The sequence below is a fragment of the Tubulanus polymorphus genome, chromosome 2, assembly GCF_964204645.1.
Source record: "Tubulanus polymorphus chromosome 2, tnTubPoly1.2, whole genome shotgun sequence".
NCBI lineage: Eukaryota > Metazoa > Nemertea > Palaeonemertea > Tubulaniformes > Tubulanidae > Tubulanus > Tubulanus polymorphus.
Genome location: NC_134026.1, coordinates 20613478 through 20629764, shown reverse-complemented (window position 1 = coordinate 20629764; position 16287 = coordinate 20613478). Strand labels below are relative to the sequence as shown.

General features: G+C 38.8%; 2 protein-coding genes across 2 annotated transcripts; one reads left to right on the top strand and one right to left on the bottom strand.

Moving 5' to 3' along the window:
- Nucleotides 1–4726: 4726 nt before the first annotated feature.
- On the bottom strand, nucleotides 4727–7464 carry LOC141899025 (16 kDa calcium-binding protein-like). The gene is made up of 3 exons (XM_074785177.1): nucleotides 7261–7464; nucleotides 6208–6281; nucleotides 4727–4979 (listed from the first exon to the last, which is right to left on the bottom strand). Exons 1-3 carry the CDS (start codon nucleotides 7462–7464, stop codon nucleotides 4727–4729), a joined length of 531 nt encoding a protein of 176 aa, XP_074641278.1.
- Nucleotides 7465–11756: 4292 nt separating this feature from the next.
- On the top strand, nucleotides 11757–15905 carry LOC141899695 (neutrophil collagenase-like). The gene is made up of 11 exons (XM_074786129.1): nucleotides 11757–11890; nucleotides 12109–12194; nucleotides 12277–12422; nucleotides 12762–12834; nucleotides 12918–13060; nucleotides 13155–13406; nucleotides 14287–14394; nucleotides 14476–14643; nucleotides 15020–15171; nucleotides 15398–15549; nucleotides 15777–15905. Exons 1-11 carry the CDS (start codon nucleotides 11804–11806, stop codon nucleotides 15847–15849), a joined length of 1440 nt encoding a protein of 479 aa, XP_074642230.1. The 5' UTR covers nucleotides 11757–11803; the 3' UTR covers nucleotides 15850–15905.
- Nucleotides 15906–16287: the final 382 nt, after the last annotated feature.

Here is a 16287-nt window from a genome sequence, read left to right as displayed (position 1 = left end):
ATTCAATACCAACACGTTGTCAATCCATACAGCGTTAGTTGCCCGAACAATCATAACCAATAAAGAAGTTTTGCGTTTAAGAAAATATGAAATACATAAGAGTAGGGCAAATGAGCCGATATTCGTAACGTGACATTTACTGCCGAACCTCGTTAATACGATTCTGTTAAAGACGAAACCCGCTTATACTATGATTTGCAGCATGTCCCAGCTAACGCATATGTTATCAATCCAGATCCAGCACTTTTAACTAAGCTACTCGCATCAACACTCGCTTAGTTATGCCATGAACTCTAAAACGATGAATGTTTTTTTTTTCCAATAGTTCATCATCCGCCGCCTGAGTAGCTTCAAGTAAAAGTACTACATCTGAGCGGATGGTGACAGTCGTAATGGGAATAAGGGTTGTGCTATCCCTAGATCGTAGCCTTTTGCAAAAGCACTCCAAATGGCCCACCATCAGATCGTTGGATTCTGGTTAACAAATTTGAGTGCATGGTTCTGCCGAGTGATACTAGCGGGGCAACCCGAATGAAAAGTATATCATCTCACACAGTGGACCAGGAAGTAAGCAGGACAATTTTATAGTTTGTCATATGCTATCTGCAAAAATAATTTGAACTTGTACTTGAACAAGAAGGTAGCGTCTGTCATCGGCGCTATCTTAAAACTGGTATCAAATCGCCGTAAGGAACGATTCGACCACGTTGGGTGCGAGCGTTGGCGCTCTGATTAGATAAATTGACATTGTGACCAAAATACAAAAAAACTGGCGTTTCATTCTTCGTTATACATAAACGTTATTACGAAACTATTGATATAAATTCAGAAAATGTCAGAAAACGTCGATTCGTTATTAACCTCAATTTAGCATTTCATACGCATCTCATCCCCACAACCGATAAACCACAGCGGACGCAACTAGACAAATACCGATCATAGCCGCCGGCAAAAAAAATCACCGGAGCAAAAAAATATACCAGCGCGACAGTGGAGGTGATTTTTTCCTACCGAATACCGCGCCATGAATAATGTCGTTATAGTTTTGTACGGGAAGCCATGTTTTGCAGCGGATGAGGTCTCAGCCGAAAGGTAACAATAGCAGACTAATCTACGTATCTAGCTCTTCATGATGGTTCACTAAACACAACCATGGACTCAACGATTCGTTTCGTGATAAAACCAGATAGATTCTATTCTGTGAATTCAAATGACCGTAAAAATGTGCCCGACTTGAGCGATATTCGGAAAAAAATATCTCAAAAAACACCCGAAGCCACTAAGCGGTTTAATATAGCCTATGAATTAGGTATCCTATATTGCTTTTTCCCTTTGTTTTGAAATCTCAGAATTGTTCGGAAACAGTTTACAATTTACAAGAGTCTACTCGTGGACTCTAAAACGCATGGACTCTGCGTAATAGAATCCATGCGTTTTAGAGTCCACGAGTAGACTCTTTTCACTCCTAGGCCCACCGGAAAGTAAACTTAATTGATATAATATACATCACTTACCGGTTTTGTATATGAATTAGGTATCTATCCTCAGTTGTTTTTTCCCTTTGAATTGTTTCAAATATCAGAATTGCTCGGACACTATTTACACGCGTATGATAACCACGCCTTACGTCGGATATACGTAAATGAATAAATAAAAGACCTCCAAGCTCATCGGCTCATCATCGGGTTAAGTCACCGTTAACGCTGACGAGTGAACGCACGGGCTGGTATCGTCTGCTCTCGGCTCGTCGTCACAGTACGTACGATGTGATACGCGAGGTCCAGGCGGAACCGCTTTCGCCGGGCTTCTACCATCGCTTCGCAGTCCTTGAAGAATTAATGGAATACATAACCGCCAGTAGCGCGATACGTTGCCTTATACACCCTGGTAATACGGCAATATTTGCCTAGCAACCGAATCATTAGTTCTTTTCGAAAATCTAACGTACTGTGATGAATAGGATAATAACCCGTTCCGATCACTGTGCTTTTGAATAAATGTACATCCCGGAAGTCTCTGGAATGGAGGTTTAAAGGGGCTGTGAAGAAGTTTTTGTAGATATGGCTAAAATTATAGTTTTTCAAATTTCATAATTCTTCAATTACTGTAAAAATGGGACTTTTGATAGGCGGCGCTGATTCCTTCCCAACCCGGAAGTGTGACGTCATTCTTAGAAGCCGAACAAAAAACGATATGAATCTAAATCTGGAATCGGTTCCACGAGCTCACTTTTTAGGGTGGCTCGGATGTTCGTTTTTCCCCTTTTTGTCTCGTCTACAAGCTTAAGGGCCTCCCGGCCCCCACGACCGACGGAAATGAGATGGATGTACTTTGAATACTTAACATATAAAACGAGTTTTCCGATATCTTAGTCTCGTCAGTCCTCTTTCATATAGATAGGAATGGGTTTTTGAGATAAATTTCCATAGGTTTTAAGCCATGTAGTCAGGTCAATATAACTCAAAACAGGTATGGTAACAATCAAAAAACCTTTTGTTGCAATTTGTTCCCGGTTAAACTCCAATTTGACCGGACTAATGGCCGATGGAAAACACCAGGGATAATTTGAAAGAAATTGAAATTTATGAAAAACTATTTTCTTAAGAGTTACAAACTCGGATTAAGATCTAAAACGTGTAAAACATAATCAGAATTATTTGTTACTGACTTGGATTTAGATCGGAAAATTATTCTGCTCTGAATTACAAACTCGGAGAAAAATCCGAAAAGATGAAAAATTCATCGGAATTGACACGGAGAGTGCACCACAACCTTGACCTCTTGTGATAAATTGAACCGAAATGTAGTGGTAAATCGTTGCCCAAAATGTGAGTCGTAAAACGTAACTCGTAAGACGTAATTCGTAAAACGTAATTCGTAAAAACGTAATTCGTTATGTCGTTTCAGGGCTTCCATAGAATTATCTTACTCTGATTTAATTACTGAGACTAAAAGGCACAGAGTGATTGGAAAATAGTAATGTCTTCTGGACGTCGAAGTTTGTTCGTGTATATACATTCGTATATGAATTCTACCTTTCATAACAATTTACATTAGACTTCTTGTGAAAGAAATTTCTTTTTTAGTAATCAGAAATACGTAGAAATCCATATTTACGGAGATGGCGATAAAGCAAAGCCTCGTTGCTCATAATTGAATCAGCTTTCCGATTTCATGAGATCGGGGTATTACAGGCATACACAAAGACCGAAATGTCTAAATCGAGAGAGATGCTGGCTAGATGCAATTAGTATGTGGAGTCATACTCCTTTAGGGTGTAAAACACAGGTCCAATTTAGTCGTCTGGTATCGACACTCTGGTAACAGAATTATACGGCGAACGAGTATTTGCGAATTGTCAGTATTCTTTCGTCGGGAGTAAAATACATCATCATTTGCATCATCGTTCGCTCCCGCAGCATGTATAGCAAGCTATAAATGCTGCAAAGAAAAAGTGAACATATTCGAAGCTCGTTTGCGTATGAATGAACGCATTGGAAATGTATCCGTCTTAACCGCGTCATTCTTTTGACTATACACCGACAATGGCGTACCCGCAAAACAACCTATCCTGCTAGATGGCGTGACGAGCAGAAGTCGTCCATCGTCAAAATCAGTTCATTTTCAATGAACTTTGAACTGGACTTTTAGACTCCTGAATCCGTATATTATTACTGGACTCACCAAATATGAAATATGGAATGAGATATGGACACAGTTTTCATAAATAATTGATTCAGTTAAGAGAAATTTTCATTCAAATGTAGAAGGAAATTAAACGCAGACGACCAACAAACTACTAGCGAACCTGACGGATCCTCGCCTGCCATACGTAGAATCCTCGACTACCACAGTAGCCCTGCGTGCACCCTATTAGTAAAAACCCGCAGTTGATATTATTAAGCGTCTGACGGCTTCGGAGTTTATCTAACTCCATCATCAGAGAAACCGACGTGATTTTCCAAATTTTCGAAATATAACCAAAATCATTTTAGTTTCTCTGATAATGAAGTTTTTAGATAAACTACGAAACTGTCTTTTATATCAACAGTGGGTTTTTAACTTGGCAACTCTTAGTACTGAGATCAATATCGGCCTTCCACAGTCCTGACAATGAAGATGTTACGAATTTTTCCTGAAATCACTCTCGTTCGAATACGTTCTCGAGTGATCTGGGTAGCTATTATCAGCTTCAACCCATCGATGCATATGCTAAAACGTTCGCGTTCCGCGCTCAGATTTGACGTTAAGCACATGACACCTTGCGCAGTGGTATCCGCTTGGCTTTATGTGTGATGCCTCTATTCAAGCATCCTGGCACCGCAGTTTCAATGATAAACAGAAATTGGGACATAATTTCTATTTTTTTTCAGAATTGCTCGATATTGGGTACACATGGGATTTCAATTCCATCGAAATACATAACGTCATGGCATTTTCCATTACATTGAAGTAACATCATTGAAGTAACAAAATACAACGTAAATTTAGTAATAACATTCTATTGCTTTATTTGTAATTTGCTTTTGGTGTCAACAGCTCTCATTTGTTAACAGAAAATAACCTACAGTGATACATCCAGACCCACTTACCCACCCAGGGCGTTTAATGATTGGACAAACGGTTAAACATTATTAATGCATGCCTAACTGCTATATAAACAATATCTCAGGAAAGATTAGGTTTCTTCAAGGAGGCCCATTTCATTTGAAATGACTTCATGCATCTATAGGATGTATAAGAAATCCTTGAACCACTGAATTTTGCCGAAGACTCCCTTGACGTCAGCCCACAAATAAACCTTGAATTCTTCAAAGTCGACGAAACCGTTTTTGTCTTTATCCGCCTCAGCGATATCTTTCGCTAGTGCATCGTCGATTGATATATCCAAAAAGTCAATGTCAGCCATGGTCATCCCCTTGGTTGGGTCATCGACTCCCTCAAACATCGTTTCCCTCCAGAAGCGAGCGACAACGTTACTGTAACGCAAGGAAGAATAATTGTAGAATATTCTATTAACTCGCGAACTGCTAGGACTAAGGATCTGGGCCATTTCGCGTGGTACGTAGTCAAGGAATTTACTAGACTAGTGACATTCCGTTATTGTTGGTTAAAGGTAATTGTTAGAATTTTGAAATAAAGCTAACGGTACTATTCATACATACTCAAAACACAAATTTCAATATGCAACAGGTTTATAGCGCACCTATCTTAATTTGAAATCAATAGGGGATAGGCTCGAAAAGGACGACCGATGAAGCATATATAAATCACATGTCTAACAGCCGTCAGGATTGGGCGGTATGCGATCTGAACGCATTAATTTGCATCGTCCCCTGGCAGGGATTCGAACCTGATGGCATCGAGATTGCCACGGTACGAAACCCTGCCATACTAAAACGAGTGCGCAGCTACACGCGCAGCTTAGATGATGTCATTATTAGCCAATCAGAAATTTTAGCCCGGGTTTTCCCATTTATAGCTCTTCCTTGAAACTTTTCTCAGCGATTATACAAAGAGCAATCTGATTGGTGCCGCAAGTTTTCGTGCGGCAAAGCTGCGCATGTACCTGCGCACCCGGTCTAGTGTGGCAGGGGTTCGTGCCGAGGCTGAGTGTAGCCATGCCATCAGGCTAGAATCCCTGTTGGGGAGGATGATTGATTTGATGATTTCACTTAAGACAATGGAACGTAAGTTATAGGAGACCATGAAACCAACAGAACAGAACTAACAGTAAAATCATATAGGAATCAAAGGAGTAACAATAAGTCGTTAATCAATATTTATCTTTTACTTAAAAAGTAATAAAGATAATTGAAAACGTTAAAATGTACATAAGACCACATAGATGTCTATTGATCATACCAACTTCAAAAGTGTAGATTATAATTTGTAAGGATTACGAACTTTTGAATGGGATGAGCAATAACTCAAGTGGAATTATCGGAAAGACGATATCAATGTTTATAACTTCACCAGCGCGCATTGTTGCATTAACTTTATAAATGAGCGATATCATAAAAAATTTCATTATCAGCTGAGTCCATCGATATTTGTTTCTATCTTCATCCAATCCAGAGATATGAACGAAATAAAAAAATTAAACCGGGGAAAAATTGGGACAAAAAGTTCAACAATACAGACCCGGCGGGTACCCCAAAAATGGCGCCTGGAAACTGTAAACAGGCTTATTAGAAGAATACTCACAAAACAGCGACCTCTAAGAATTCTTGTAGGGTTATAGTATCGCTACCATTCACATCGAATTTTTTGTAAACACCCTGCAACGATCAAAGAAAATGGTAAGGCCAAGTGTCGGTGGAGATAACGCCAACAGGAATCTTCAAAAGAATGGGTGCAAGATATGAATAAGATCTAAGAAATTTCGACAAACTTCAAGCATAATTTAAATATGCAAATTGGGTAGTTTAAACATAATATCTACAACTGCAAATAATACAGTATTGAACGAATACGGTATCTACAATATATCTGCTACATTAATTCATAGTTAATGAACTTCTGTCGCCACGTTCTGTTAATGCTCGGAGTAATCAGACTGAGTCTGAGGTTAAAAGGTTGATGTTTTGAATGAAATCCCCATACAAAAGCGCTATAGACATATGACGCTAATTCAACCGTGTTCGCAAATATATGCTCGTATATAAATGAGAAATGCTTGTTTAAACATGGATGTGTACAACGAGACCAGTTGTACTTAATAATAACTATTTTGTTTAACGCACGAGCTTTCGCTACTAGTGTATATAAGCTTCAACAGCAGATGAGCAGTTTAAAGGTTAACTATCTTATCTGACGCACGAGCTTTCGCTGCTAGTGTATAGAAGAAGCTTCATTAACAACGAGACGAGTAGTACTTTAAAGGTTAACTATCTTCTGACGCGCTAGCTTTCGCTGCAAGTGTATATATTGAAGCTTCTATACGCTAGCAGCGAAAGCTCGTGCGTCAACCTATTAAGTTAACCTTTATAGAACTACTCGTCTCGTTGGCTCATTCTACACACGGTAAACGCGGCTTCTCTACGAATCTTGTGTAAGAAATAGAAAAAGTCACCCTCGTTTCTTTTGGAATTTGGAATAAGGCCCTGAAATTTTATGGGAAAATAAAGAATAACCAACTGAAATTTTACAGGAAAATGAAAAATAATGAATTGATAGTAAACAGTTCGTATTCATAAGCTTGTTCTCTGGTTCCCTTTTTAATTGCATATGATCTATGTTCATCTACTAAATTTTTACCTCGACAGTTGACTCGTCGACTAATTCCCCTAGCTCCTTTGCCGCCTTAACTAAATCATCTTTGCATAGGAAACCATCCTTGTCCGAGTCGATTTTTGCAAAAGTGGCGTCGTATTTTCGTATGCTGGCCTCCAGGTCAGCGACATCGTATTTCTTCGTTTTTTCCACGACCTCTTTCAGCATATCCTCGTGCGAAGCAACCATGACGAGTTCGTTAGTGTTCGTTGGTAGTAGCGTTGTGATAGTCGAACGACTGCGGCGAACGCGTTAATGAGCGCAGTTTTTATAGGCACGCGTTGACCTCGTGACAACCAACACGCCCGAACGTTCGCCCGAAAAGACATTCGCCCAGGCATATGCGACAGTGGCCTTTTATACGACATTTAACAGTGAATTAATATTCATTTTATTTGTTTTGAATGAATTGTCTAGATTGGATCTCCATTCAAGTATATATAAGTTAAAAATATGGGCTAATAAGGGCATACATAGAAATCTATTTCAACCTTTATGGACGGTGACTATAATTAGTGGGAGTAATGGGTAATTGTGACATAGGTGATTATTTGGTGATCTAGCGGCCTTCCAACCTCAATTTGACGTTCGTAATAGATTAGATATGTAATTAATATTTCTATCATTTATGTCATAATTAAAAGAAAAACACGTCACACTTGCCCTTCATATCCGACGTTTCAGTTTTAGTAAGTTTAGTACCTTTATCATGTATCGACCAGGTCATAATGCATATAATTCCAAATTAATCATTGATATCTAGCCAACCTGTTACGTCTTGTGATATGGGGGCTGATTCGAAAAATTCGTTGATTAGAAATGAGGGCTAGGATGGCAGAACCCCACAACACGCGTACTACTTTTTTGCGTGCTAAAAAAAATTGATCATAGATAAATTGTTTGACACCTTTTTAAACGTAACACACGCATCCCGAAAAAACCTGATCACATTTTCAAATGTTTTTGTGTTACGGTCGTTACTACTGTGGGAAGAGAGCATTCCGGTAACGACGCACTTTCCATCCTGATTCAAGGCCGTGAACGCCTAAATTTGCCAATTTAAGAAATTAAAAATAATAGTCACCCTCGTTACTTTTGGAATTTGGTATTAGGCTTTTTATTTCTCTATTTTTAAGAAGGGTGGTGAAAATGAAAACCTGCCTCCCTCGTCACTTTTCCAAAAATGCTGATGAGAAACAAGGGTGTTTTTTTTCTAATATGAAATAGGTGTAAAACGAAAAACCATCATTTAACACTATACTATGCAGTTCGAGATGAGATTCTATTGATGATTAGGCTTAGAAAAATCTATAGAAAGAAATAAGCGCTCGAAAATAGATATACAGGGTGTCCTGTACCTCTTTTGTTTGGGCTCCAAATCTAAAACGTAGTACGTATATTAGTATTGTGCATGTATGGAAAGCGAATAATAAGTTCATGAAGTGCTTGTACCGGTTTTAAACCTCATGGCCGTGACATTGCTGTGTTTATATCGGTCTATATTTTGTGTTGAATGCAGTGAACGCAATACTCATAAAAAGCGACCCATGTTCAGATATTCGTTTATTTTAAGAGGGAAAAAGTGGATCCAAACCTTTATCGTCTATAATTGCACTCGAAAGAATGTTTAGAAAAAATTTTCGTTGGATTTCTTCAATGGCCTTTATACGTGCGACCATCTTGAATTAAAATGAAGCGAATTTTTAACTGAAATTGATAAATGAAATCAACATAAAACAACAACATTGAAACGTAGGCCCAATTGCAAATGAAATACCCTGTTTATCTATACCAAGCTTCACAACCCTGCTAATTATACAGTAACGAACGAACGTAGAAAAAACAATAAAGTAGTTGGCAGATAATGATCGTAGAATTCGGGACTCCATACTATCACAGTCATGACTGGTCCCATAATGATAATCCTTTCAGATTTTGTTTTGAAAGGTCGAATAGACGTGAAACTATACGGCTATAATATTGATTTTGTTACTGACGTCTCATACTGAATGAAGTTTAACAAGCTAAAGAAAGCCGGATTTTTCTGCCTTGATGTCCACCAACAGGCAAACTCTGAACTCATTTTTGTCAATGAAACCATTGAGGTCATTATGGGCATTTGCGATATTATTCACCAGCATATCGTCGATGGCTGTACCCAGAAAATCGATATCGGCCATGGTCATCCCCTTGTTCGGATCATCTGCACCGCCTTCAATTATTATCCTTATCCAGTACTCGGCTACAATGTAACTGTATATAAACATAATTCAAGATTCAGATTTGTGACGGTGCTTATCGTGAGATTGAATCGTTAAACCAAACGTCGCCAAAAGGCATTTTTCTATCACGAAGCCCGATTATTACCATAGGCACACGCGATGAGCCAATTCCGTGAGCCAATTCCGTGTGCCATGCTGCCGTTTACAGCAGCAGAATAAGTTTATCGAATTTTGTATGATCGTACTTTCTGATAGTGGGTTCCAGGTCATCGACGATGTATTTTTCCGTCTTATCAACGATGTCTTTCAGCAAACTCTCGTGCAGCAGCCATAGCGATTATAGGTGGGTAACAAGTTCTCCTCGCAATCTCTCGTGGCAACAACGCGACGGCGCTGCTTGATGATGTATAATCGTTGCGTAGTTGGCCTGGGAGTGAAAACCTGTACTCACTCGTTCGACATACATTTTAACGCAAGATACGACAACATACAGAAAATGAACCCAATTTAGGACAATCCTGATAGTCATCAATCATCCATCAGTTTTTTACGTGATAATTCCTGTTTTGCCGCCAGTGGCCAGTTTTACGAAACGACTTGAGTAGTATCATTATTCTGAATATAAAATCTAAACGAACGGCCACGCAAACAAATTGCTTGTTTTTCATCGGAATAATTTTTCCGCGCGCTTTAAAAAGGTCGTCAGTAAAAAATTAAAAATGCGCATCCCGCACGCAGAAATCTGTTTTTTTAAAGTAAAACATTCTCACGCGCATCCCGATAAACAACCTGATCACACTTTTTAAAAAAGTTTTTCTTCATGGTCGCTACAAAAATTAGATTTACTAATCCTTTTCGGTTTCTGGTGTCGAAACGGATTTCGCTAAACCGAACGAGTCAATACTTTGAATTGAAATAACAGTGATGTTGATTGTGAGACTAATCTAAGATCGATATATCTATTTTGTTTCTTTCTTGTGGCCCAATAGCTGATAGTAGGAGATTGTCAAAGTTGTTGCCGCAACACTATGGTCGCGAAAGAACAAGCAAATCAATCGACCGAACCTTCCTGTTGGTTTGGAATGGTTCGGGGCGATTACGACTCATTGTTTCAAAAGCAATAAAAATGATTTTGCAGTAACAAGACCGTATACACACACTGAATCGTGGAAATATCACAAATTGGGCCGAGAGTATTTTACTGCAAGTTTGTACGAGACGTGGGAACTTGTACAGCCCTTATACGATATATTACACAGGCGCGCAAACAATCCATATCCTGTACGTTTAGTTTTATCTTTTCAGAAAACATAAAATTTCTTGATTGATGAGAACATGATCGTTTAATTATTGGTTGAACAAAAACATTTTGTGAATTTGTAGAAATGTCGTTTGTTTGTCGAATGATCGGTGATATTTCCGATAATTAGACATTTCAATTATCAAAGCATCGGAAATATCAACGATCATTCGACAAACAAACGAAAATCTGCTGGGGCCAGTTGAGCATTCATGGCTTATGTTTAACACCAGTTTGAGCCCATCTAAGTTCAATTGCCAGTCGAACAACTTAAGACCACAAGTGTAAAGATTGACTGACTGACTGTGCAACAAGCCACCGAATATGAATCAGTTAAGTTCGGCTATAGTTCTGTCATCAGTCCGACAATGCACAAAACAAGGGTAATCAGTAATCTAACAGGGGCAAAATGAGCCTTTTGGGAAGGGTCGATATATAGAAAGAAAATAATGAAAACGATGGCGACTTACACCACGCCCCGGAACATCTCAAGAAAATTCTTTGGTCCACAGAAATAGGGTGGGGAATGGCTGATCGCTGGATTCACTACTGATTCGAGTTGTGTTGACTAATTGCCTTCATTGTATGCGTGAATAAAATGTGAAGTTTAACTCCAAATAGAACTGTAGCGTAGGCCATTTGCGAATTCGTACCAAAGAGAGCGATGATACGAAATGCAAAATATACTTTGTGAGTGATACACAAAAAGCGACCAAAGATGTCCTTCACAAATGAAATCAGACTCGTCTTGGCTGGTTATGTCATGGGCGTGGGCAGAGAGTAATGTATACGATCATATGCCAGCTATTCAAATTTAGAGATAGATCACAACGGAAATGTATTCCGACGTGGGAATGATGAATTACTACCCGGTGTTGTTTCTGGTCTACGAATGACAGGTATGAAATAGTAAGCAAACACAGATAAATTACTATCAAGTGATATCCCCCATTTAAAGGATTTCAAACAGCTCTGTTGTGCTTGTCGTTAGGAGTAATTATTGTCCATGCATATCGTCGCAATAACTGTAGCGGCTGTAGCCTTTTTGGCTTCGGAGACCAGCTGTCTCGTAAAACGCTCTGTCAATCCAGATGTAAGTCCTTCGGTATTTTCCTGCAGCTTTCTCCCGATGTTTTTACCATTTGCTTGAATACCACTTTGATCTATATCGTCAATCTAGAATTGGGTAACATTTATCCACCTAGTCAAGTTATTATTGAATATGAAATATTTTTTCGGAGCATTTTTATGATTTTTGCGTGACCGTTTATAGAACAATGAATCTACACAATTAACCCATCGCCTTTTTAGGAATATCTAAGTCAATTCGGATATTTGCCGACGCTACCTCCTGGATCTGGACAGCACAGCGATGCTGCTAGGAAGAAAGCTATCAGGTACAGGCTACTTCGCTTCCAATCAGGTCGCCTACTATAGGATTAGTAGTTTTTTTCAAAATAAACCATGATGTATTTTTAGAGACTTCCAGCACATGGCTAGGCTCCCGGAAACGGGGCGTTTAGACAGGGAGACTATAGATAAGATGGCAGCTCCTCGTTGTGGAATGCCCGACAGAAACGATACTGGTCCAAACCCGAACGCACCGCAAGCCTTCAAAACCTTTAGTACGTGAGACGTTGTTATTATCAATTTCCTTCTTATTGTTTTTTGACAATAGAAACTGTGAAATAAATGCGTCATAAGTAAGTTAGATGTAGATATTCTATTTCATAGTCTGCTCTAGGTTTTTGACGAAATCGTTGGCCTCTCACGTTGGCCTCTTTGTCCAGTTTCTCGAAACAGGATTTTCTGCAACCGACAACGTTAGCATTCTTAATCATTATTGAAAATCAAAAGTTGCATTCTATCGTTTATTGTGTTTAATTTGAGACTGTGTTTAATATGGGATTGTGTTTAATTTGGGGAGATTTAGACGCAATGACGATAAAGTAGCACGTTTTCAGATAAATGGAAGAAAACAAAACTCACGTGGAAAATCTTGAATTTTTCTCCCGATATGCCGGCGGCTGATCAAAGGTAACTTAACCATTCTATTTAGACATGCCAGCGCATCCATAAGATAAATAGCAAATGTTTTTAAGTGAGATTCTATTCTCAAGACTGGCCTTCACTCGCGCTTTCAATTACTGGCATCAAGTTACTAACTTGGATTTCGTCGAAGTATCCAAAGATGCCGATGCCGATTTCAAATTGAGTTTTGGTCCGGGAGATCATGGGTGCGGTTATCCTTTCGATGGACCAGGTAAGGCTCAAGAAAACAAAATCCAAGTATTCAATATCTAATACCTAGTATCTAATTTTTCTGTTTGTGTTCACAAATCAATGATACATTGTAGGAGGTGTATTAGCTCATTGCTTTTATCCGGAGTCGGGCCAAGCTCATTTTGACGAGCACGAGACATGGTCAGAAGGAACGCACGACGGAACGAACCTTCGTATCGTCGCCACACACGAACTAGGTCACGGTCTGGGACTGGCCCATTCAGACGACCCGACCGCCCTCATGGCGCCGTGGTACCAAGGCTATACGAGCTTCGAAGAATATGTACTACCGCGGGACGATATAATGGGCATTCAATCGTTGTATGGTTAGTTTGGTTAATGATTTGGTAACCGGCACGATGATCCGATAATGAATTATCAATTATACTAATATTATAGCGTGCTTCAGGGTTCCGCTTCCCTCCAAAAATGGGGGTAACTCAAACATTCATAATTTCAAGGCTTCTGAAAAAAATGTACAAGAAACGGCAAAATCCTTTCAATAACAAGAGAAATCCCACAATAAGTTCAGCCAAAACGAGAAACTTGAATAGAAGAGTTATATATATTTTTGCGCAACGTTTCGGCTAAAGACTATTAGCCATCATCAGGCGTACGCCTGATGATGGCTAATAGTCTTTAGCCGAAATGTTGAGTGAATATTGCTAAGGGTCCATAGAAAAATGTAGATGGTACTAGCCTAGATAAATCCCGTTTGCTTTAGCTTTTAAGACTTTACTTAGTATAAAAAAAAGTCTGAAACAAAAATATCTTTCGAAATAAAAGCTGCACTATACTGTTTCGGGTCATAATTAGTAGGGTGCGAAGCATGGCGTGTATGAACTATTAGCCATCATCAGGCGTACGCCTGATGATGGCTAATAGTCTTTAGCCGAAACGTTGCGCAAAAATATATATAACTCTTCTATTCAAGTTTCTCGTTTTGGCTGAACTTATTGTAGGATTTCTCTTGTTATCTTCTTACACGGATATTGTGTATCTTCTCGTCTCAAAATCCTTTCAATGTTTGCATGAAATTTTATGCTCGGGAATAATAACCTGAGCAAGTCGGAAACACCCGTTTCGCATGATACGCATTCTTAACTACCTGTTGCCGAATCCTATTGGATATTAATTGAATCCCGTATCAATCAAATCTAAAAGCGTTATCAAAAATGATATCAATTACCAAACGTCTCATTACAGGAGAAAACGGTAAACCTATTCCTACTCTTCCGACAAAACCAACTATTCCTCCGACACAACCTCCGACAACTGGCGCATGCCATGGCGCTTACGATGCTATCATCAACAGTAAGTTATATCGAGATGGCTTCACGTCATGACGTTCTCATTTGGACGAGAACAATGATCCGCTTTCCGAATTAATTACAGCTCCGGACGGGATGACGTACGCTTTCCGTGGTTACAACGTATTCAGGATGTCCGCGCGCGGTCTCGAAGCCGAAGCTGATATCAGAACGATGTTTTTCCCGGAACCGAGAAAAGTGATTAACGCAGCCACGTACAGCCCGCGAATGAAAAAAGTGTACTTATTCATTGGTAAGTATAGAATCTGATAACATGAGCAATATTTGGACTGAGACAATCGATGATACCGTGGTAAAATCGAATCTAAGTAAAACTACGTGTAGGTGCATACCGGGTATCATATTTGAATTGCATATAGTATGGCATTTTGAATGGCATGTTGTATTATCATCTTACAATTTTATCTATCGACTGAAGAGTTACTTTTGCTTTACTGACAATAATCGTTGTCATATCGCATTTCAAACGATGTGCCATCAAAAGTCTTTCATTTTTCTTTTCATTTTTATAATGTATAATGATATATTGTAATATTTAGTGGATATAAAATATATTTTTATATATTATTATCATTATTATTATTATTATTATTATTATTTTCTCGTAGGGACCCAGATATTCCGATACGAATATAAAGCAAGCGAACAGAAATTCTACATAGACGAGGGCTACCCGACAGACTATCAGAGCAGGAGTGACTATCCACGAAATCCCGATGCCGCTCTAGTGGACGCCGGAGGCTGGACTAACATTTTCGAGGTGAGTAAACGAAAACATGCCATTCAGTGGCGACAAGAAACAAAATTGCATATCCGCTTCCAACCATGACTTCATTGGATTCGGAATAGTGGCTTTTTTTATGAAATAAATTATTTCACAGTCCAAATCATGGCTACATTAAAAATCGGGGTGGCTTCTAAAACTGATTGTAGGGAAATAATTCGATTTCAATTCACTCCAGTTTTTTTTCAACAATCGATTTTAGGGTAGCAAGGTGTGGTTCTTCGACGAAATGAACAGGGGTTCAAGGAAAAATATGTTGTCTGATATTATCAGCTATTTTCCCAAAGCTCCGTCCGGTAAGATTGACGCTGCCGCGTTCATAGACAACACGTATTATCTATTCCAAGGTCAATAGTAAGTATTTTTTGATATAGATATTTTTCTCGGAGATAAAGATTCTGCGAATACAAAGTTAAAACGTTTTGACGTCGCACGTAAAATCGTTGAAGAACGTTTTGGTTTTCGCTAACTTCTACAAATCGTTTTACGGTGATCTATTTCGATGTGGACAGTTTTGAAAGAAATGTAGCTCGGTATTGCGTTAAACGATGCTGAGTGTTGGTTTTGTCTTCTCTTTTTAGTTATTATACAGCTACCAACCGACAACCGGTAGTGGGCCCAATGAAAAAGGATCAAAGATGGATGGGCTGTTGATTTTAGAGTCCGTTGAGGTTAATCAAATAGATAAAACGAATCTATTCAATTCAGAATTTGTCTTGATTCAATTCTTTGGAAATGTGTAGAATATGTTCATAGTGATACAACTGTCGTTTCAAACAATATGTGATTTGTATTTCGTGTTGAATGCAGAAAGAGGGGGAAAGTACATAGTAATATTTCAACTATTGCACTATTTTTTTCATCCATATACATTGAATGAATACTGGAAACCGTCCCTCGAACGAATGTTAAAAAATGCACTCTTTGGATTTCTTCAATGACCTTTATACGTGCGATCATCTTGAATTAAAGAAGTGCATTTTCTACTGAAATTGATAAATGGAATTTGAAAAAAGAAGCAAAAAATGTATGACCAATTAATACCATGTTCATACACGCCATGCTTCGCACCCCTACTAATTATGACCCGAA